This window comes from Syngnathoides biaculeatus, chromosome 8 (assembly GCF_019802595.1).
Source record: "Syngnathoides biaculeatus isolate LvHL_M chromosome 8, ASM1980259v1, whole genome shotgun sequence".
In the NCBI taxonomy this organism is placed as follows: Eukaryota; Metazoa; Chordata; class Actinopteri; order Syngnathiformes; family Syngnathidae; genus Syngnathoides; species Syngnathoides biaculeatus.
In genome coordinates, this window is record NC_084647.1 from 10104734 (window position 1) to 10129309 (window position 24576).

Sequence of the window (24576 nt, forward strand, 5' to 3'; positions counted from 1 at the left end):
CTACTCTGAACAGAGCACACCATTTTATTCTGAAAAATTGCTCAATTAAAATTACACTAAGAGTTAAAAGCCTGAAAATGTAAACACTCCAAATTTTGCTATGTTGAGATACAAAGGCTGTTAGTGGTTTTACATTCATCCCTTATGTAGTGTGAAATGAAAAAATAAAAAGAATTATACACAAATAGAAACCAGTTGGCTGTTTGTTATTAAGTGAAAGGTCATATTTACTCTTTTCTATTCCTAATTGCTCTTTAACCAATCAAAATTATAGTCATTTGGTTTCAACTGTCGGACGTCACACTGTACAGTGGATTGGGATTGATTCCCAACACAGTCTGCTTTTTACCACTTTGTGACATTGTTAATGAATGTTTTAAAACTAACTGTGCAAAAAGGAAAATACTGACCTGCTGTATGAACATCTGTAGAGACTCCTGACTCAGGATCATGCTCGAGGCCTGGTTGGTGAACAAAAGCCTCCCTGGGCTGTGATGAGCCTGATGAGGGACCAGGCCAACTGCGGTCAATGGCGAAGATGTGGACATGGACGGAGCAGAGGAAGATACTGTTGTGGCCACAGAGGGCGCTTGCTGCATGGCAAGAATGGAAGCCTGCTGGGCGGCCTGGTCAGTGCCGCTGCCCAACACAGTGACACACTCTGCAGGTTGCCTTTGGGCCATTGTGGCTGCTCCGATGCTGCTGCTGCTGCTACTACTACTACTACTACTACTACTGGTGCTGCTGCTGCTGCTGCTGCTGCTGCTGCCGCTCCCGCCACTGCTGGGGACTCCAACTGTCTGGGCTTGCAGGGCTGTCTGAAGGCTGACTGCAGGGCTTAAGGCCTCCACTTGACCCAGCATGGTCAGGGAGTTCTGAATCGGCATGCTCTGTATGACTGTCGGGCCATGTCCCGAGACTGTGTGGGTTTGCGCTTGGCTCTGCGTTTGAGCTAATGAGACTGGCATCTGAAACAGGGTGGGCGTGCCCATCTGGCCAGGCTGGAGCTGAATGGGTCCGGACAGAATGTGGGCAGCACCAGGGTGTCCCTGGGAGGCCAACACTTGACCCAAGTTGATGTTCTGGTTTGCCGTTAAAATCTGGTTTGCAATGAGCTGCCCACCATGGCCCTGGCTGGTTATGATGTGGCTCCCAGGGTGCTGGGTCAAGATTTGTCCACCTGCTTGTAACTGTGGAAGGAGGAACTGGTGGTTTTGACCTTGTAGAACCGTCTGAGAGGGAATAACAATGCTGCCCGATTGGTTTAACAAATGCACACTGAGAGGCTTGCCTGCTGCTTGGGCTGCTTGCTGCTTGAAAAGTGTCTGCTGTAACTGCGAGCCTTGCGTTGTAGCTTGAGTACTGAGTACAACGTTCGAGCCAGGTTTTCCAGTCAGGAAAGTTACATTCTGAGCTGCAGAAACTGGAACTTGTTGCAGCCCGAGAGCCTTGGTGGCATCGTTCTGCAGATTTTGAGGTGCCGGCTGCTGCTGTTGCTGCTGCTGCGGCTTGAAGAGTTTTGTTTGGAGGGCTCCACCCTGGGGAGGTTTAGGCTGAATGGGTGTTGGTGTACGCTGGATAATAACATTGTGCATGATTTGGCCTTGAGTTTGAGACTGTGGTACCATTCCTGAACTCAGAGTTGTGCTTCCAAAGCCCAAAAGTCCAGCAGGAGCAGTCATGGTGCTGCCACTAGTGCTGTTTGTACTGCTAACAACCGTGGCCGGTCCGTTTAAAGCTGGAGATCCCAAAGTCGTTTTGTTGCTTTGGATGAGAAGTCCACCTCCTGGCGCCCCAAGTCCTGTCTGAGTAGTTGCCCCTGAAACCTCAGTCCCAGACTGATGCAGTTGGTAACCACCCATGGCTTTTGTCAGGATGGGTTGCCCAGACTGATTTATAGTCATGACTGTGGGTTGACCCACAACCTGAATTTGTCCAATACCTAAATGACCAGACTGACTCCCATTAGGGAGAGTTTGAAGACTTGAAATTGGTTGAAGCGTCACATTCCCGAGGCCCACGGGTTGCATGAAAGGCTGAACGCTAATGGTCTTATTCATGACCTGTGGTTGGAGCTGTAGGCCTTGCTGAGCCAGCACGGAGCCTAGCATTTCAGCAGTCGCGTTCGGGGGAGTTGCAGTGGCACTTCGAGCTGACCCAGGAAAAATCGCCGCCGTCCCTCCGACGCTGATGCCTACACCAACAGCTGCACCCCCGGCTGCCGAGAGGCTGGCATCAGGCACCGTCTGAACCACCTGTGGTAGGCCAGGGATCCCGAAGGATCCCAGATCCAGCTCTTCATTGGCTTCTTGTAAACTCTGTTCAGTGATATTAGCCTCGGCCAAGCTCTGCTGCAAGATGTCACAGGTCTCGTGGTTTGTCCCAAGGCCGTTGCTCCCGCCTTCCCCATCAGGGGATCCACCCAGGATGTCGTCATCCTCCAGGAAGTCCAGGTCAACGCTGACTCTGGGCAGGCCTGCCGCCTCATTAGCCGAGAGCTGGACTGTAGGCTGGACCTCTGGAACATGGCCCTTGAAGCGAGGAGTAAAAGAGGATAGCTGAAATTAGGGATGGGACTAAGTATGGATATTGTGATGTATTATTAAACTACCACGGTGTTTTTACCCATATACGGGTTTGGCAAGATTAGATATTGATGAATTGTCAGATGACGTAGTCAGCCTGGTCATCCTTTTAACGCTATCCGGACTTACAACATTTTGAGGTTATGCATTGCATGCAATTAACTCATTTGCGCAGTGGTGTAAAAATATGCAGTCACACACCACAAGGTACACAGAGTTGCGGACATACTCCTTTTTTTAAACTTTGATTTAGGAAGTTAAACATTTAACAGAAATTTTTACTTAAGGTTACGTGAATCTCACTATCCTAACGATACCGCTGATAAGTGGAAATCTATGTATTACATTCCGTATTTAACATTTGCTGCTTTAATTTTTTTTCTTTTTTAAGAGGAAAGTCAAGTTACCACCAAGAACACAGTTGATTTCCATTACTTGGTTTGTATAATTGCTGACAATCTTGGCTAAATAATGTACTGCTTTAAGCTGATGGTGGGAAAAGATAATGAAACAGGTCTGATTGGCACTCATATGTCATTCCTCAGGTTCAATTTGTCATTTAACAATGAAGAGAATTGATCATGTAAAGTACAATGGTGATGCATTGATAGTAAGCGTTGCATAATTTCCATGTACTGTTACGATCATTAAAAATTGTGAACAACCATGAAGCAGGGGGAACCCCATATGAGACTGTGCTCACTCTAATTTTTCCGTATTGTGATTTATCTTACATTATTTTCCAAATACCGTATGACTGATAGTCGCATAATTGTATAGTAACATGGCTCAAAAATGGGACCAAATTAGTTGCATATGTGACCTTTTTTCAGCTTATGTGATTAAAATTGTTGTTCTCGCATATTTTAATGGTTGAAAGTTCCCCATTTCCCACTGAAAATGAGCAATACAGGAGATGTATCTCTTCTGAATTCAATTTGAGTTAAAAGTTATCGACTCGCTGCAAAGTGATTGCCTGGCTGCAGCAAAATTAACTGTTTCTTATAGAAAGGACGCATACTGTGATCCACATGGTCGCATAAAAGCGCCCCAAAGTTGCACATCACAGTCAGGGCAGTATCCCGTCTGGCCAGTGAACACCATATAGTCCGGTAAACCGGCAAGCTCGTCTCCTTGGAGTTTAACAAATGATTGTATAAAAGTTATTTTGTCTTGTATGAATTAATTGACCCATTTTATCTGCTATTGCTTGCTACAAACTTTTTGTTAAGGGCAAAATATTTTGCAAATATATCTGAAAGTCACTATCAAAGTTTACTTCATACGAAACTATGATATGCCATGATCATGCTGTACCTACCAATAAAGGGTGCAACTTAAGAATGTGCCATCAACTGTAAAAAGTTGGTTACACTAGTGGTACAAGTGCAAAAGTTTGTATACAGCCCTGAGTAAGATTGTTGGTATTTTGGTTGAGATCATCACCGTTCTTACCACTACTAATAAATTGAATATATACAAAGGAGGGCTACTTTGGACATGTACCTCATAACCACAAACAAAAACCCACAAACAAACAAATCAAAGCTTGTAGGTTTGTTAGTGGAGGGGACAGGCAGAGGAGGGATTGGTCATGCTTGCCACACAGACAGATCAAAAACAAGGTAGAAGAGGATTGGGGGATTTTACTCACTCCGGTGGTAGAGAAGAACGAGCTGGCGGGATCACCCGAACCATCCAAAAGGTCGTCAGTGTCCAACTACAGACACACGGCCACCGAGGATAGGACAGACAGAACCCCCAGGGGCCCCCAAAACCAGGACAGGGAAAATAACATCAGAGAAGGAGGTGGTGGGGAGGTGGGGGAGGCGAGGAAGAGGACATAACATAGAAAAGAGAACCAAAATTGTAAGGAACCAGCCAAAAGATTAGGGAAAGAGAGGTACAAAGACAGGTTTTGCAGACTTGGGATGTGTTAGTTTCTCGCTTTTTTTTTTGTGGGTGAAAAGGGAAAGGACAGGCTCAAACCATCAACAGTGCATTCAAAAAGCAAACAAAGCCAGAACAGTGAGAGGGAAAAGAGTAAGCAAAAGGGGATGTGGCTGTAAGGTGCATCAACCAATAACCTGCTAGTAACGAAAGGCCTGAGCTAATGTAAAAGTATGTTTCTTTCGGCTTGTCCCGTTAGGGGTCGCCACAGCGTGTCATCTCAGATGAACGCACATATTTGTTTGATACTCCTATTTAAACGCAGCATTGTAGTTTTAACACAATTTATGTTTTGCACTACACAACTCACTAGTACTTTTCAAAATAAGTTTTACTGGAAATTACAAATCTACTACACACTGCATTGGAAGGAGACAAGCGAGTACACAATGGCAAAAAATGAGGCTACCTTTCATTTTTTTTCTCAGCATGTGTTAATTGGTCAAGGGAGAATTTGATCCAATTGGAGACTGCGGGTTGGATGAAAGTTGTGCATCGCAGCAAAACAGAGTATAATCCTGCAGCGTACAGATTTAAGGGATGATATTTCGGTAAGAAATCATTGGTGTGGGGTTTATTGTTGACATTTCTAGCCATCTATCCTGAAAAGGTACATTTCAGTGGCAAATCTGTTCAACCAATGACCGATCAGCAGAAGACGCCCGTATAGTATCTGCTTGCCACACTTTGAGCCATGACTGTCTAACAACTAGAGCAGCAGTTTCCAAAAATTCCAGTCTGAAAAATTATGAAACATTTACTACAAATGTATCTTTGTTCATTTATGCCAATGACTTCTAGTGACAGGCAGAACAGATAGGTCTCTGAGACTAGACTGAAGAAGGTACAATTAACATGTGTATCCACCTGTGACCATTTATAAGAAAGAATAATTATTTGTGTTCAATTACAAAGGGAAAGATTTCACACGGCGTAAGAGTATTTGTAAATAGAAATGAGATCATGATTCCCATACGCAAGGGGAGGTGGGCAGCAAATGTCTGTATACAGTTATAAGCGATATTCAAAGTTCATTATATTCTCTTCTCCCCCCCCCCTTGATACCGTTTCTTTTCAGATAACCCTGCCAAGTGGCTAATCAAAGTGAGCCGGACAACAGAATTTGGAACAGGTTCGACGGATGTGGACTGAAATTTATTGTGTAATCTGGAAATTGTCCATTTGGTAGGAATGTATTGAATTCTTCAGGCCAAAGAATACTGAAGAGGTTCGACAGAAATGGAAGATCTGTGTAACTCTTACACCAGAATACCATATCTAGTTGTGTGGGATCTTTGTGTAAAGAAGACTTTAGGCAAGTCAAGTCGTGGGCTGAGACTAGCATGTGCTATGAAGTGGGAACGTGTCATTAGCTGCTCTATGATTAACGGCTACATTAATTGTAAATCATTAGATGTGTGTGTACACACCAAATATGTAAACATGGTCCATTGGTACATCACAAGTATATAGGCCATTGAATATGATCTAAATATGGTACACCAGTGGTGTAAATAGAAAAATGTGCATATGTGGCTGTCACAAGCATTTAAAGCAATAGGGTAACTTCAGGCCATCTAAAAGCTAACATTTATATTTGTAAGATCGGTATAGCGTGATAGCAGTTCACTGTGTGGATTACATTCCAGACTCCCCCATAATAGGTGAAAATCCAAGATAAAGCCAACAAAAATATTTTTTTAATATAGTTTAACCTTAAAAAAATATACTCCCACATAATTCGGCTATCTTTAAATTTAAAACTTTTTAAACACATTGTAAATGTATGTCAATACAAAAAATGGGAAAGTATAAAATGGATAAAAACAATAGTAGTTTCATAATTTAAGTCTTAAAAAACCTCCCACACACTGTATCAAACTGAAACAAACATTGTTCATGTGCTTCAAGTTTTCTACACAAAGAAAATAATGTCTAATTTAAAAAAATAATATAGCTGGAAACCAATATAGCAGGAAACTGCTGTAATATTGCTTACTTCTATGTTGTCACTGCTCTGTGCTTGACGTGCACCAAGGTTAAAGTCAAATTTTTTACACGCGTGTACATCCAGGTCATTTAAGATGGTTGTCAAATATGAAAAAGCACACCACATTAAAGATTTGAAAATGCATGAAAATGGAAACATCTTAAAATTGGACCTGTTGCACAAAATCGGACCTGCAATGTAAATCCAGTATTAGTTCTACCAATTTCTACAGGCAGCTTCTTCCTTTTCATTATATCATCATCAGGCATTAAAAAGCCCCAACCGCTTTATGTCATACTCACATGGGTCTCAGATCCATGAAGAAAGTCATTGAGAGCTTCTGGGTCACTGCAAATGAAAACAAGAGTAGACAAAAATAAGAGAAACACTAAGATAAGTTGCCAACACTCTGCGACAACTTACCAAATCACATCGAGAAGGCACCTCCCGTCTTCATCATCCATGACAACTGTTAAAGACGACATCAAAATGCTTGTCATCATGGGGGAGGGAAAAAAAAATAAAATAAAAAAAAAAAAAACACACACACATTGTACTGAACCAGAGAACTCATATATAAAAAGAACACTGACATTTCATCAATCAAGGTTTTGCATTTACAGGATTTCACCAATCCAGCAAAAACACAGTATTAAAACGATTGATAATAAATTTTTAGTAAGGCCAAACCAAAAATAATTTTAAGTCCTCAAATAAGTAACAATACTATCCTAATTCATGCAACAAAAAAACTGACATTTAAAGCCATAATTAAAAGAAAATAAGTCATAAGTGTCCTAGAAAAAGTTGGCAGTGTTAGGTGAAAATGGTCAAAGGATTTCAGAAATTAAGGCTTTATAAAAATAAGTTTCCATCTTGTGAGAATCAAGTTAGAACCTTACAAGAATAATTTTGTACAGATACGAGTGTTTTTACAAAAATGTTTGATGACGAAGTCATAATTTTATGGAGGGAATTCAGGGGATTTAAAACGTCTACGTTAAATGCCATTTGTTGATACAAAAAATTAGAATTTTTGCTTATCCTCACAAGGGTTGCGGGAGTGCTGGAGCCTATCCCAGCCATCATCAGGCAGGGGGAGGGGAACACCCTGAACTGGTTGCCAGGCAACCACAGGGCACATGGAGACAAACACCAGCCGCACTCACATTCACACCTCGGGGCAATTTAGAGTGTCCAATTAATGCTGCATGTTTTTGGGATGTGGGAGGAACACGGAATGCCCGGAAAAAAAACACGCAGGAAAGGGGACAACATGCAAACTCCACATAGGCGCGGCTGGGAAATGAACCCCGATCCTCAGAACTGTGAGGCTAATGCTCTAACCAGTAGCTCACCATGTTGCCCAATTTTGGAATTGTGGCCTAAAATTTCCTAGCTTGGTTTCATCAGCCTATAGCATTTTCCAACGTGTTTTGGGAGATTTCAAGGGCTTTTGCTAAATGTAGTATGGTTTAGATTTTTTTTTCTTTGTAAGATAGGGCTTGTATCTTTCACACCTACCACATAATACCGACATACTGTACGAAGTAGACCATTATTGTTGTCACATGTACTATACAGCCAGTACTTGCCAGAAATTTCTGTAGCTCCCTCAATGTTGCTGTCGGGCTTTTGGCAGCTGTCCTGACCAGTTTTCTTCGATTTGTCTTTTCATCAGTTTTAGAGGGATGTACATTTCTTTGCAATGCCAATCTTGTGGCATATTGTCACAATTTTATGGCTGCCTATAATTTTTTTTTTTTTTTCAAGAATACATTTTAAAACTTTTATGTGCCATTATCCAAACTGATAACTGAACAATGATATACCCATGATTTTGTGGGTAGTCTCTCCCTACCATGACAGGAGAAGCGGACTAGAACATCCAGCGAACGTTAAAGTCACTTTAAATGGTGTCAGATGTTTACTGACTTGCATTTAACATGAGTTTAAATGTGATTGGTTGTGATCACAGCCACATTCCAAGTTAGACGAGTGCATGTGCACACTTCAACAACTACATTATCTCACCTGTTGAGTCGTACTTCCCTTTTACCAATTGAGTTGTACATCTTAATGGTCACAATGTTGAAAAAAGTATAACGGGACTTTGTTTTTTTTCAAGAATACAAACAACTCGCATTTAAATATGGGTGTAAAGACTTTACATATCCACTGTATGTTTGTCCTCAACTTGTCATAAAAATAAGACTTTTCCATGCCTATTTCAGATGTATTCTTTTGGAATGAATTTTCTTACTTTTCAGTGGCGCCACCAGTATTTCATGAGTGTTTAATTAATGTGATACCAAAGTATTTGGGAAGCATAATAAACATTGCACCGTAGGGTTTATCAATCAATGCACAAATTCCAATCCAGAGTATCTGCATTTTATGCAACTTTGGCCTATTATGATATTGGGGTTTTTCTGAAAAATACATTTAGGAGAGGTAGCTAGCTCTAACAGAAATATACCAAGCACGTTATAATTTAATGGGAACGCTTCGTGGTACAAAAACAAAAATATCTGCAGTTTCTCCTCTTTATTTTGTTAAAATAACGATGCTAGTTTTTTCAGCCTCTCCAGATGACAACAAAATGTAATATATATATATATATATATATATATATATATATATATATATATATATATATATATATTGGTAAAGTCAATGACAATTGAGATCTTGAAATCTTACAAGGTGGGGAAAAAACAGTCATGTGGAGGAACATGAACTAGGCCGTATTTATGACGATGATGTTACAGAATTGGAGAAGCTAGATATTCTGCATCCATGTCCGTGTATTAATTAATTGTTTGAGGTAGTTGGCTCCAACAATGATTTATGGTGAATGTAGAAGGCAAGCTTAAGGCAATGGAAAAGAAAATCATAGATCCCCTAATCTGAAAAAAAAAGTGATTTTCAATTGTTATCATGAGCTGATTTGTTTTTTTCTTTTTTTTTTTTGCTAATAGAGTCACGTTATTCGTTAGCAAAGCTATGTGAACATGTTTTCAAAGCTGTGATGGGCTAAAGCGCTCCCATGACCCTTGTGAGGATAAGTGCCTTGGAAAATGGATGTATGGTGTCCAGTGAAGTGTTTTTCTTTTCGGAATGAGCACTCTGCAACTTGATAAAAGATGGAAACTATTTTGTGTGCAAAGCTTTTATGAATCAGATTACTGTTTTATACAAGTAACACCTGTACTTTCACACAAGTGCAGAGTGTGAGTACTTTAACCACAATTTGTTTTAAAGGCAAAATATCGAATTCTGGTGTTTTGGGTTGTTGGGGTTTTTTTTTTGTCAGTTTTTCCCAAAACGTGAATGGAAAAGTATCTGATATGGTAAAGCAAAAAGACAACAAACTGAAAACGCGCGGTTAACACGCATCCCCGAGCAGGTTTTGGTTGCGGTCGCTGCCGTCGCTCCAGCATACACACAAGTACAGAATCCAAGCTGTTCCCCCGAAAACCCAACGTACCCTCCACTTGCCTTCTCCACAAAGGCGGCGAATATTAGCCATTTAGCGACGGCACTGCCCAGGATATGAATGAGAGACGCTGCTAGATCCATGCTAACTAAAATACGCCACCCCCCACTCAAACCCACCACCCCAACATCCCAGCCTGCGTATAACAGTTATTTGGGTACGTTCCGCTGACTAGTAACGATCCCAAAACCAACACACGCTGTCCGCGTGGCCAATAAGACTATAAACCTCCACCTGTAACGCTATGATTTTGCATCATCTCCTGGGCTCCGTTTGGTTAGCCTTAGCTGGCTAGCCTGCTAGCTCAAGCTAGGCTACCAACAATATTCGGACGTATATCGCTAGCTCGACAGCCTTTGACATTCAAAACAAACCGCCAGCGGAGGCGGTTTAAACGCCCGGGCTTGCACGTCCACGGTCGGGACGAGATGCAACGCGCAGCTGCGACGTGGAAGACGGCAAAATGCATACAGGGCTAAACTATTTCTCCTAGTGAGCGAAAAAATATGAGTTAATGTTGGAATACTCTTGGATGGAGGGGGGTATGCTTGGGAATTCGCTGGGAGAAAGGAGCATCCTGCTTTTGGCGGGCCGTGCGGCAGAGTGGCATGTCGACGCCGCCCGCCGTGCACGAAGTGTCAGCTGCCACAGTGTGTGAATAAATGGAGCGTTGTTGGAGTTATTGCGATTAATAGAGAAATTGCTACATTGTAACAAACTCACCCGAGACGATTGAGGTGCAGGCAGTGCGGGGTCTCCAGGACGGCCTCGCACGGGCTGCTGCACAGGACCCAACCACAGGCAGATAACTTAGGCGACCTCCCCTTTGCCTGTTTTCAAATCGACACTTGGTACTGTTGTGATCTCTCACCAGCGATTTATTTTCTTCCCGTTCTCTCGAATTTTAGCGGGAATTTATTTTTAAAAAGATATGGTAAATAAAAATTTATATTTTTTAAAAGGATTTCCCCTTCCTTAACAAATAGGAAAGACGAAATGTCAATACGGCAGTATAGTGGGCTAGTGCAGTGTTTCCCAACAATCATTGTGTTCAGTCACATAATATGGACGGCATAGCATCAATAAAAAAGGTTACAAAAAAGTACAATGTCACAAATTATTAAAGACCATGTCTAAATGTATTCACAGATTTACCAAATGTAGTATCTGACCTGTTTATTTGAACGAAAAGCTGTCACTGTGTAGTGCTGTTAAAAAGTATTTTCCCAAATTTTTTATATATATTTTGCATTTGCCCCATTTTAATATTTAAGATCATCAAACGAATGCACCCATCAGACAGAGATAATCCAGGTAAACTTAAAATGTAGTTTTTGAATGGTGATTTTGTGGCGGGAAATTTTTGAAACCTCCCTAGGCTTGTGTAAAAAAGTAATCGCAGATTGGTAGACCTGATCACTTGTGGTTGACTGATTCTCAGCAGCAACAATTAAAATCAAACCTTTTCTGTAACTGGGAATGAGTCTTACACATCACTGTGCAGATATTCAAGTCAACTACTCTTTGCAGAATTAACAGGCCTATATTTTGGCTATTTAGACCTCCATAGAGTGACTGTCTACCATGGACTTAGTATCCCGATTCGGGAATTTAACGTACCCTTTCTCCTCACTAGGGTCACACCTTTCTCAGATGACTCTGGGTCAGAGGTGGGTACACCCTGAAATGATTCACCACAGTCACTCTTTAGCTGATGTTCTGGGTTCTTTTGTTACCTCCTTGATGAGTCTTCACTGTGCTAGTTAATTTTAGGAGGCTGGGCACTCGTGGGAAGGTTCACCACTTTTTCCCCCCTTTTTTCCATGAGTAGAAAATAGCTCTCACTGTAGTTTACTGGAGTCTTAAAGATTTTGAAATGGCTTTGTAACTAACCTGTTCCAGACTGGAGGATGTCAATGATCTTATTTGTCATCTGTTTTTGATCTTATCTGCATTGTATTTTATTGCAGCCACATATATCTTATATACATACATACATACATTTATATATAGAAATATATATAGATATAGATATCAGTGAATACGCTTTCCCAAAAAAATCCAGTCACAGTTAATTTGTGATTTGTTCAGTTATGTGACTTTGAATATTTGTTTATCTTAAGAAGTAAAATCAACATTTAACAACAGTACTTTATATTAACTTGTGCTATCGTTAGCTGATATTTACATTTGTTTGATGTTCTTAAACATTAAAGTGGGGGAATTACGCAAAAAAGAAAAAAAATTGAGAAGCTAGCAAATGGTTTCTCACGCAATTGTATGTTGCTGGCCAGATAGATGACCGAAGATACATTATTTGCCTTGAACATATCTTAATTTTATGATTAAGTGCAATTGGATAATGACCAAGGTCTCTAGTGTCCCCTGGAATGTTGTGGGCTGCTCATCTGGAGTCCCAAGAGCTTTCCTGGAAGGCTGATGTGGCTTGAATTTAAAAAAAAAAAAAAAGTAAGGAAGTTAGTTAAAACAAACAAGTACTCTCACAGTTTTTAGTGATGAATTCCTTCAGTTATTTGCAACCTACCCGCCACGGACACGACCCTCCCCACTCGGAGAGCATTGTTGTGTTCAGGGCAGGAGGTGAACTAAATGTGTGTCGTTTAGGTGGAAGTAAAGCCTAAGGAATGGAGTTCAATGCTTGAATGATGTTACTTAGAAGGAGGGAAAACAAACAATAACAAAGATGCCGTAGTCAGATTGGTCTGATGTGTTTCTACAACAATATACTTATTTTTTCCTATGGAAGTTAACCCAATTAAACATTCCACAAATGCAAAGGAAAGGTTGCATGAAGGCTAAAACACAGTAACTGATGAGAATATTTGGCTTCCTGGAGAGACCTTGCATCACATGCTCAAAAATGAAACAGCTGATTGGCTAAAGGGGAAATCTGTGTATCCGATTGACTGCCATTCCTCAGGTACCTGGATGTCTGTCACAGCTAATTTGAATTCTTTTTTAACGGAATGTTAAATTATATCATTTTGAATTTCATCGCAGATCAAACACAGTAATCTTGCATTCAGTTTCGAGTTGATTGGACTTCAGTTTCAAAGTAATACAAAATTATACTATTTAATGTCAGTTTTTCAATGCAATGTTTAAATTAAACAATGCAAATTCAAATAGTTTATTAAATTATTTTTTAATTAAATCATCGAAGTTCAGCAATTCAAATTTAAATTTAAATTCAAATGTAAATGATTCAAATTCTGTTCTTGGTGGCACATATTTGAGCCCATGTGCTTCAGAGTTTTATACCTAACAACGCCCCCGCACCCTTATTATTTGAAGATTTCCTGCTTTGTAAGTTTTTCTATTCGATGACAATTGAATATCTTCTATTCTTTAAGACTTGATTAAATTAATTTGCATAAATCAAACCCTATTTTAACAATAAATCAATTTTAGATACTTTAATATGGTACTTTGCCAGTACCAGGTTGATTTAAATGCTGACATCTAGGGCCCATTGATCACTTTGTTTACAGTGCCGCAAATAGCCATATTAGCATATTTGAGTGACATCTAATTTGGAATAAATTGGAAAAAAACATGGACAATGAAAACAAGCCCATTGTGTAAAGAGCGAGAGATATGATCAAGTCACACGTGCAAGTCGTAAGTAAGTTTCAAATCAGTTTTTCTTGAGAAAGTCCTGTATACTGCAGCAAAGTCACATCCTGTGATAATTCAAATCCAGTCCTAGAACGAGCCATCCAATTAAGACAGTCTTTCATATTTTTTTTGTTAAAGAAAGAAAACAAGAAGGATATTGTTAGTCATTTTATCTCTCCATCTTTCATGTCTAACCTTTCATCAAAGTACTCAGTACTTTACTTCCCAGTCTCGTCTCAAGTCATCTTAACGGTGACTCGACTCAAGCCCAAATTGTAATGACTCAAGGTGCTTGTCGTCATTGCTGTATATTATATATATATATATATATATATATATATATATATATATATATATATATATATATATATATACCAGTTCAGGGTGTACCCCGCCCTCTGCTTGATGACAGCTTGGATTGGCTCCAGCACTCCTGCGATCCCCGTCAAAATAAGGAGCTCAGAAAATGTATGTGTGTGTGTACAGGAGTGCTGGAGCCAATCCAAGCTGTCATCAAGCAGAGGGCGGGGTACACCCTAAACTGGTCGCCAGCCAATCGCAGGGCACATGGAGACAGACAACAGTCTGACAGTCAGACAACACTCACACTAACACCTAGGGGTAATTTAGAGTCTCCAATTAATCATGGGATTGGCTCCAGCATTCCTTAAATTTTCATTTAATCTTTTAGAACATTTCTTTTCAAAACATGGAGGTACTATTTTTTTTTTACTTCTATGTGCAATACATTTTAGTTGAAAATTTATTTGAATGTTGAGACTGTGCATCATGTTAGAATATTTCAAACCTTGTATTAATCCAGCACAGTACGCTTGTTGAGTATAGGTCAGTTGCATTTAACTTTTAACATGCATTATATTTTTATTCAATCTTCCATAACTCCCCCCCCAAACATTTATTTTAGATTTTTTTTAAATTAAATTTGGAAGTGAAATACATTTTGATAAAATCATGATTTGTGTGTTTTTTTTAATTACCCTATTTCCACACAGCGTTAATAACGTTCGAACTGTTTATAATGTTAAATTGACTTAGAATAATATGAAATATGCTTTTCAGGAAAATAAACTTTGCCAGTTTTTTTAATGAGCACTTATGCCGAGTATGCTACTGTATTTTAATACTGAACATTATGTGGGTCCCCGGTAGAATAAGTATTTATTTTATTGTTATTATCGTTAATATTATATTATTATATGAGATTCATATGAGATTCATATGAGATTATGGATATTGTTGTTGACAGTCGGGGCCACTACAGCGTTTCCGGTATTCTTACCACACGTGACATGGGAGCTGGTGACTACTAGTGACAAATCAACGGCTGCTGCTAATGCTACAAGTTTGTTGACGTTTCGTCTTTTTCTCACCTCCTCTCTCCAAATTGAGAGACTCGCCGCCAGCATGGACAACAGCGGCAAAGAGAAAGAAGCCATGGCTTTGATGGCCGAGGCCGAGAAGAAGTTAAAGTCCTCGCAGTCATTTTTCGGAGCGCTTTTTGGGTGAGTTGCACCTCTGTAGCCGCGTTAGCTAAAGGGCCAACTAAGCGGAAAAGGTGGTTGGCGAGCCTGGACCAGAAACATCTGGCAAAATCCCTCGTTATTACTCTCACTGTTTGTATCAAAAGTGCGCTTTGGTCGTTATGGACCATTGTAACAGATGTATGCTTATTCATGTGGTTACCACTTGAAAGACAAAATGCGTATGAGCTGCATTTAGCATGAAAGTGGCAAACACACCAAATTGGTTAATTGCTTTTACTGTTGTGTGTCTGCTTGCTCTTTCAAGTTGCGCTTCACAAGTACTGCATTGTGAATGATTAAAATGAATTATTTCAACACTAAAACGAAATATAGCCATCTGATTGCTTCATCTAGTGGAGAAGGTCGTACACGGCAGTTCATCATTTGTTTACAAGTGTTTCCCAGCCTTTATTTAAATCGACGCCTTTTACAGTGTCCCCTCGCATTTGGAATGAGACACCACAGAACAGAAATATTTTGTTAGTACGTTTCAGTGAAATGTGTCACGATTGACATAAAAAAGTCAGATGTTAAAATGTCAGTAATGACAACTTGTAACTATAAAAAGTGTTATATTTTGAGGAAAACCTAGTCCACGTTAAAGAAAGGTTTGAGCTTTTTTTCCATGACAAATTGCAAAACGTAGTGGTAATGCAACAGAATAAGTCAGCAGGCCCATATTTCACACAAGTAAATTATTTAAGGATGCATATTTTTGCAATTATTTTTGGGGGTGTTCAGTTACATTTTTCTATTGTAAAATAAGCACGTACCTAGTAGATATGACACAAAGAAGAAAGTCAATTCTGGTGGAGATACACATAGGATGCCATGTTACCACAGTGTGTTCACGGCAAACTAAAGGCAAAAAATAATAATAATACAAGATTGCTTCTCAAGTACCGATACAACAGATTTATCAATCCAAACTGTCACAAGACAACTAAAATGGTATTTCTTATCACTCCTTTTCTAATTTCTATTTACTCATGGGACTAAACCCCCAAATATCCAACCAATCCCTCGTCTCTCTTGCAAAGCAGAATTTGCAGTCTGGTAAAAGTGTTGTCATTCATGTTTACCTTCAAGTATCCCCATACTGCTGACATGAGTCCTTTCCGGAAGCTATATCTCAGTTTGGTGAAGTGGTATCGTTGTGGTCGTATCGGTACATTTTTACAAATACAAGAACGAGTAGAGACTTAAAGTACTGGCACAGATACCAATTCTGGGATCTTAAACGGTTCATCCCTCGTATATAAGTATAGGGCGTTATTAAACAATATGTCTGCGACAGTGTTGTAACACTCATCAACAAAAGAATTATGCAAATGATGCAATGAGAGCGCTACAAAGATGACTATAGTAATAGTATAAAGTATACAGAGATACTTCAAATACCAATATGAAATTGCAAGGTAATTGTTTAAGGAGTAAATGTTGACTATTGATAACTTTGTGTTGCATTAGGGGCTCGTCCAAGCAGGAAGAGGCCTGTGACTTGTATGTGAGGGCCGCCAACATGTTCAAGATGGCTAAGAACTGGTGTGGTAAGATAATTATCCCATACATGAACACTCCAGGTCCTCTTTTATTTTTGCACTTTCTACGCTGAATTTCCTCTTTTTATAGCGGCAGGGAACGCCTTCTCTCAGGCGGCCTGCCTCCATCTGCAGATGCAGAGCAAACACGATGCAGCCACCAACTTCATAGACGCTGGAAACTCCTTCAAAAAAGCCGATCCCCAAGGTAAAATGTTCTCATCGTGACACCTAATGGCACAAATCACTCATTCTACCCTCACAAAGAAAACAATGCTGACTTTTGGGAGATAATCATGTAACAATATGGTTATTATTGTACTTATACTGTAGAACGGTATTGTATTATATTGAGTGTTTTTTTATACTTGTTTGATATGAGTCCTATGTCTAAAATGGGCTAAAATTATAACGTCTCGTTTCCCGTCAGCTTGCAGTCATGGAACCCTTTACCCAACAATGCAAATCTTCTTCTTTCTTTCGGCTTGTCCCTTTCGGGGTCGCCACAGCGTGTCATCTCAGATGAACGCACATATATATTTGGCACAATTTTTACGCCGGATGCCCTTCCTGACGCAACCCTTCTCAGGGAGTGGAGGCCCCAGTGGGATACGAACCCACAACCCCTGGTTTACCAAACCAGTGCTCTAACCACTGAGCTACAGGGCCTCCTCACCCAACAATGCAAATAAAAAAGTGAATATGGCAGATGTAAGCTCCCATTATATACAGGATAGTGTTATTGCAATGATTGTCAACGACATTGCCGTGAGTGCTCTTCTGGAATGCCATGGAAAATTATAAAACGTTACATAATTGCTCAAAAAAAAAGTGAATTAATCTCTGTGCCAAATTTTAATATTTGTAGAAGTGACATTTTTAGGAACAGAGTCTGAGTTTTTATTTATTTTTTAAAGTAAGATATTTTGTCCGACATTACAATGTCAGTGCTCATCACTAAAATTAAATATAAAAGTGAAGTATCGTTGAAAAGGATATCGTTGAATTATTCCACTCTAATATCACTATACCGCTTACATATAAAAGCAAGGATACTGTCGTTTAGTTGTTGAATAGTTATTTGCGAATATACAGGCGATTACTCTATTTGATCTCATTAGATTGTGGATCTTTATGCATTTCTTAACAGAGGCCATAAACTGTCTAAACCGAGCTATCGAGATATACACAGATATGGTGAGTTTGGATTTGTTTGTTTTTTTTGTTTTAAATCAACTGTTACATGATGGTTTGTTCTCAATTTTGTTTTTCTTTGGCCACTTCAGGGCCGATTCACCATCGCGGCCAAACACCACATCAGCATCGCCGAAATCTATGAGACGGAAATGGTGGACATTGACAAGGTGACACGTACAAGCAAAATGATCTGGGTTATCAGAATTATCATAAATGTACCACAACTCAAAACATGAACAGGCACACATACATAAAATACTCAACAAAAGTATGGAGGAAAGATTGCATAATAGATTAAATATAATGAAAAATATTACAAATATAAATAAATAGGATAAATATAATAAAAAATATTGAATACAAAATAAAGTGAACATAGCATATTCATGATTCCGCATTTGCAAATTCACCTATTCCAGATGTTTTTTTTCCAGATTTTTTTTTGGGGGGGGTCGTATCATATTTGCTGAAAACGTATTCGCAGTTTTTTGGTGATGTCCAAAATTATAGGGGTTTGATTTGGTTTCCATCTTGTGGTATCTTGATGTCAAGGAACTGTGATAAAGTGAGTTGAGGATTTTAATATAGAAAAAAGTGGTGATTTACTGCCAATTTGTGGCATCTGGAGGCAATTATTTAACATTTTAAGGTATGTCAATGATGCTAAATTTCCACCGGACAAACTTTTGGGATTTCATTTGGCACGATTAGATAGATAGTCAACGCAGTTCGCGCAGGTGGATGCGAATTCGTGCAGGGTGGTGCCAATAACGCGGTCACACACAACATGGCCTCCTTCACTCAAATACTTGAATCTGGGACGAGCTGAAGTACAAAAATGTGACACCTAAAATAAATAGATAGTAGAAAATAACAAAATACAGAAATTTCTAAATAGTACACAAAATAAGCGATTATTTGATGAATAATACAGAACTATAAGAAATTAATCCACAAATATTATGCAAGATATGTCAATATTACATTATCATTCAAATAAATAGAAACAATTTGTCATCATTAAAAAAAAGATAGAAAAATACACCAAAGTGGTGATCAGAAAAATAGAAATATACTATAATGGCATTACTTATGCTTTTGTCGTATTCTTTTTAGCTACCTTCCTATTTTTCTGTGATTTGCATCCTTTATATTTTTTGTTTGGAAACACTACTACTCTTGGGTGCTAAATGTGGCATTAACGATAAATCGAATGAAAACCAAGCTTTTCAATCATATGACCCACCTGTTGCTTCTTCTCGCAGGCCATCGCGCACTTTGAACAAGCAGCAGATTATTACAAAGGCGAAGAATCCACCAGGTGAATAATGTCCTTGAAATCCCCATCTGCTGTGTTACAATTGTCATTGTCGGGTTCCGTTTTGTTATAGAGCAGTTCTTTGCTTGACTTTTCAGTTCAGCCAACAAGTGCCTTTTGAAGGTCGCCACATACGCCGCCCAGCTGGAGCAGTACCCCAAAGCTATCGAGATCTACGAGCAGGTCAGCTGATGCCCGCCGGCAGCGTGAATCTCCAATACGTACATTACTGACTCAAAAGTGCTGCATTTAACAATGGGTGATATTACTAGCAGTCAGTCCAAAACCAAGAATATGACTATCCTACAAGACTGCTTTCATGTTCATTACTGATCGTTATTTTAATCAATATTTGATTTTAGTGCGGGACAGTGTTTATATTTATACATTCATCCATTTTCTTAGCCGCTTATCCTCACAAGGGTCACGGAGTGCTGGAGCCTATCCCAGCTGGCAGTACCCTGAAATGGTCACCAGCCAATTGCAGGCCACATGGAGACAAACAGCTGCATTCACAATCACACTTAGGGGCAATTTAGAGTGTCCAATTAATGTTGCACGTTTTTTGAGATGTGGGAAGAAACCGGAGTGGCCGCAGAAAACCCGCGCAGGCAAGGGGAGAACAATACAGGCCAAAAAAAAAAAAAAAAAAAACACCACTGATCAATTAGCAACACCAAGATTCTACAATATGGTGCCCGAGTAAACCTTTAACAGCGTTGTCTTGAGCACAAAACAGCATATAGACAAGTTTTTTAGCAAATATGGAGGGTATGTTCCTAAATAACAAAAATGTGAAAATATGTAAACTCGCTAATGCCTAACCATAAATATACAGGAGTTAATGTAATGGAAATCAAGTGTTTTGATGACTTTTGAAGGTGGGCACTCATGCCATGGACAGCACACTGCTTAAATACAGCGCCAAGGATCACTTCTTTAAGGCGGCCCTGTGTCACTTCTGTGTGGACATGCTGAACGCTAAAGTGAGTTGTCGTGGTCCTGACTTAACGCATTTCACTCCTGCGCCCATCACAGTAATAATACTCATTTCTCTCCCTGTTAGCTGGCTGTGCAGAAGTACGAAGAAATGTTCCCAGCCTTTTCGGACTCTCGAGAGTGCAAATTGGTAAAGGTAGGTTCTGTCTTCAGAGGTGGTTTGCCTGCTTGTCTTTCCAATGGCAGTCATAATCACCCATAAACCTATGACCTGTCCCAATGTACGTTTGACTGGTGCTGTATGTTTTTAAGAAAGTACAGTAAACAGCCTTTTATCACAGTGGCTATGGATAACTCCTGGGGGTGGAGTGGTGCGGATTGTTTCAGCCCCCCAGGTATCATTGTTTGAACAGAGGAACGTGCCACCTTCAAGCATCTAGAAATTGGACCCAAGGATGAGCCAGACATATTGGGCTCTGCGAGTCTTTCTCTGATTTCCTGGCCGATTTCATGATTTCAAAAAGGAAGCAGAGTGTTCGAGGTGTGGCCTTAAATACATCACCAGATTTGCTGTCAGTTAACCTATTAGGAGCTTCCAAACCCATGACCTCATCATCTGGGCTTCCCCCTAGTACTTTTTGTGTATGTCAATTTTTGACCTCGAAGTAAACAATATAAAATTCGCTTTCTCATTATTGTGGCATTCAAACAATTAAATAAGATGTTTAGTCTGATTTGACTTCAGACAGTGAGACAAAAAAACGAAATGTGTGTTTTTTGGGCAGTGTATGTGTAAACTTCTGGCTTCAACTGTACATCATTGTATTACATTGAAGGCCTGGTAGCATGCAGCTTTAAATTTAGGTTTGCTTATATCCTGTAGAAACTCATAATAAAACAATTGCTGAAACTTCACAATATAGGGAGTGTTTACTGTGCAGTCATACTGGTCATTGTTTTAATGTCTTGCGATGACGATTATATTCTTGTTGACCAGAAACTGATAGATGCGTACGAAGAACAGAACGTGGATGCCTACACTGACTCGGTGGGTGGACTCTTTTTTTGTATTGGTATATATTTATGTCGCAACGAAAGTAAGTCTGTTTTTATTTATTTTATTTTTCCACAGGTTAAGGAATATGACACCATCTCGCGGCTTGATCAGTGGCTCACCACCATGCTTCTGCGCATCAAGAAGACCATACAAGACGACGAGAGCGATCTGCGCTGACCTCCCTTCGGCTCTCACAATGCTGTCTCCCGTTTTTCGCCTTGACTCTCTCTTATCTTAAAGCCCTTATGTCCCCCTTTCGTAACGTCCACCGGATCTGATATCACAGTATGAATGCGATCCTCCTAAGTACATTAGTTAGTCTATCACTTTGCCAGCACGTTTAGAATACGGTAATTCCCCGCAAATCACGGAGAATCAGGCACAAGCCCTGCCGCAAATCGCAAAAAAAAAACATAACTGACCCCCAAACACATTTAGATTCCTGGTATTAATAGTTTAAACCATAAATATACCACAAACTGTGATCCCAAAACAGTTTATAAACATTTCCCTCTTTTTACAACATGATCCTTAAATATAAGTGCCTTCAGATAAATTGAACCCTGAGCATGCGTGTACAGCCATGTGACGAAGGCTCTCTTTTACAACCCAGATGTACGAATGACTTCGTCAATACTTTCTTAGACTAACTGTATTACAGGGTAAAACTAACTTTCATTCAAAATTGGTTAGAAAATCCATATTCCTTTGAAAAATTAATTGAAACAAATGCTGCAAAAATGACAGTAAGTCTCCATGGATCGGCCCAAGGACCAGTGGCATCAACAACAAAACAAGATTGGGCATCTGGAAAATATAAATAAGTGAAAATACATTAAAGTTTTTTTTTTCCTTCAAGAATACTTTGTATGTGCCACCACGAATCAAAACATGATATTCAGGTTGTGTTTGTGTAATAAGAAAGATTCAGAATAATTCATCACTTTGCAATCTTACGGGGTCGTCACTGTAGGCAATATCATCCTATGCTGGTGACTGAAATTAATCCCCATGAGTGTTGTTTGTTCGGGGGGGAAAAAAATCATGACTTTAATGATACGACAAACTCTAGTTGCAATTTAGGAGGTGGATTGGTAATTACTTTTTGTCCACCCACCCTGTACTTTTGCACCATCTTGTTGCATGTCAGGTCATCGGGAAGAGCAGAGAGTTGTTTTGCCAACTTTTTTTTTTGTTTTTTTGCAAGTAAAGGAGCATAGGTTAAAAAATAGAACAGGTGAATTCACAGATAGTCAACTGTGAGTATGCTGTTTATTGGCGATACGTGAACACCGATTGTGCGCCACCAATTGACCACCTGCCTATTTATAATTGCTAATTTCAAGAAATTACATTATGCAACCGACTTGATTTCAAAACTACAATTTTGCGATATTTCCCTTAAAAATAAGTGGCTTATGTGTGAATTGTGTTTGAGCAAATTGCGAACTCCGGAACAATCGAGGCTAAAATTAGCTTCTCCGCAACATGTAGACCTTTTCTCAGTCGAGATGCATCAGTAGAGGCATGCTTTCCTCGGCCAACTGTACTACTTTCTTATTTCGACAGGTACTTTGGAACCATCTTGGGGTGTTAGAGCACGATTGGTTTTCTCCCAAATAATGGAGTACGAGTTTGGGAAATGTGTAGGGGATTCCTGTATCACTTTACTTTCTGGATAGACCCGTCTGATCCTCAAATGTTTTGTGACCCTCTTAACTGAACAAAGATAAGGAAAATGCTCCCATTGGTTTTGGCCTCTAGTGGTGTCATAGCACCTCTAATATTAACCATGACTTTTTCACCTCAGTTCATGAATCTCATTTTCCCCCTCAAGAGCTATTTGTGCTTTTGTTCCACAAGTCACAGACATTTTCTATCCTTTTGGACGATAGCGGCAGAGTGGCGGCTTTCCACTGTTTCAGAACATTTTTTTTTTGCGCTTGTTTTATTTGTGACTGGTTTGTGTGAACATCTCTTTCCTAAACGCCACTGATCATACAAATTGCCCCCCCCCCACCCCAAAAATCGTGTAGTCAAGTAAAAAAAAAAAAATCCTTTACAATACAGCCAGTGTTTTAAGTCACCTTTTAACAGTTCCCACTGTCATATTAGTGCAGTTAACCATTGTATAATAAACTACAAGTAAAGCTAAAGTAAATCCACTCACCCTTGTATACCCCTGACAGACGTGTCATGGCGAGGGAACTTTTTGTAAAGCAATACTGACACGTAAAGGCCTTTTATAGGTACTGACTGATGAACTTAAGCACTGTGTCGTGTTTCTCAAATTGTATCTTAAAACAAAATGACATATATAGTTCTTCAGGTTTTGTTAAGGGTTGCCTTACATCCTTGTAAACGTCACCAATCTTCCTATTCGATGGACATAATATGGATGGAAGCGCAAACTGACTAGCTTCGAGTTCAGCACTTTGAAATACGTAGAAATGATGGGATAAAAGAAATTCAAAATATATATATCTTGTTATGCCAGTGATTCTTGTTTTGTTTTGTTTTGTTTTCCGAAGTAGCACCTCAATAAAATACTTGGATCTCCCAGTGGTGGCATGATGGCGCAGCTGGAAATCACAGTTCTGAGGTCACGGGTTCAATCCCGGCCCCGCCTGCGTGGAGTTTGCATGTTCTTCCCGTGGCTGCGTGGGTTTTCTCCGGGCACCCCCCCCCCCCACACACACACACACATTCCAAGAACATGCAACATAAATTGGACACTTTGAACTGCCCCTAGGTGCGATTGCGACTTGTCTGTCTCCATGTGCCCTGCGATTGGCTGGCAACCAGTTCAGGGTGTACCCCGCCTCCTGCCCGTTAACAGCTGGGATAGGCTCCAGCACTCCCCGCGACCGTTGTGAGGATAAGCGGAAAAAAAATGGATGGATGCATCTCCCAGAGTACCAATATCACTACTATCATGTAAATACACTAGCAGAGTAGGCCCAATTGTTCATCAAAAATTATGCTGATTTTAGTCTTAATTTTTTTTTTAAGTATTCAACGCAACTACTGAATATTAAAGTAACTTTTTACTTCAATAAATGTGTTTAAAACGTTAATGAAATATATTGAAATCTCCTCCACTTGGAGCAGGATCTGTTCCCCAACCCGGAGAGGGCACTCCACCCTTTGACGACAGTGGACCATGGACTTATCGCAGCCACTTAACACTCTGCTGCAAACCGATCCGGGGAGAGTGACGGTCACTGCTTGATGAAGTCATCAGAACCACATTATCTGCACAAAAAAAAAAAAAAAAAGAATCACAATGCGGAATCCACCAAACTGGACTCCCTTAA

The 24576-nt window shown here is 39.8% G+C and overlaps 2 protein-coding genes across 4 annotated transcripts in view; one reads left to right on the forward strand and one right to left on the reverse strand.

Annotated features, from left to right (window-relative positions):
- Positions 1–24486, reverse strand: part of bicra (BRD4 interacting chromatin remodeling complex associated protein) — a 45061-nt gene extending 20575 nt beyond the window's left edge. Inside the window, exons 1-4 of one of the 3 annotated variants that reach the window (XM_061827387.1) lie at positions 23430–24486; positions 6949–6994; positions 6828–6873; positions 411–2531 (exon numbers count right to left, since the gene is read on the reverse strand). In XM_061827387.1, the coding sequence (XP_061683371.1) occupies positions 411–2531; positions 6828–6873; positions 6949–6994; positions 23430–23457 (2241 nt within the window). In that variant the 5' untranslated portion in view covers positions 23458–24486. Of the gene's footprint in view, positions 1–410; positions 2532–6827; positions 6874–6948; positions 6995–10015; positions 10110–10747; positions 10855–23429 lie in introns of those variants that run through there. The other 2 variants (XM_061827388.1, XM_061827389.1) reach the window with 2 other exon arrangements.
- On the forward strand, positions 14955–23821 carry napab (N-ethylmaleimide-sensitive factor attachment protein, alpha b). Its single transcript, XM_061827395.1, has 11 exons — positions 14955–15186; positions 16678–16757; positions 16840–16956; positions 17899–17945; positions 18035–18112; positions 19211–19266; positions 19362–19446; positions 20145–20249; positions 20330–20398; positions 21200–21250; positions 21335–23821. Exons 1-11 carry the CDS (start codon positions 15089–15091, stop codon positions 21434–21436), a joined length of 888 nt encoding a protein of 295 aa, XP_061683379.1. The 5' UTR covers positions 14955–15088; the 3' UTR covers positions 21437–23821.
- Positions 24487–24576: the final 90 nt, after the last annotated feature.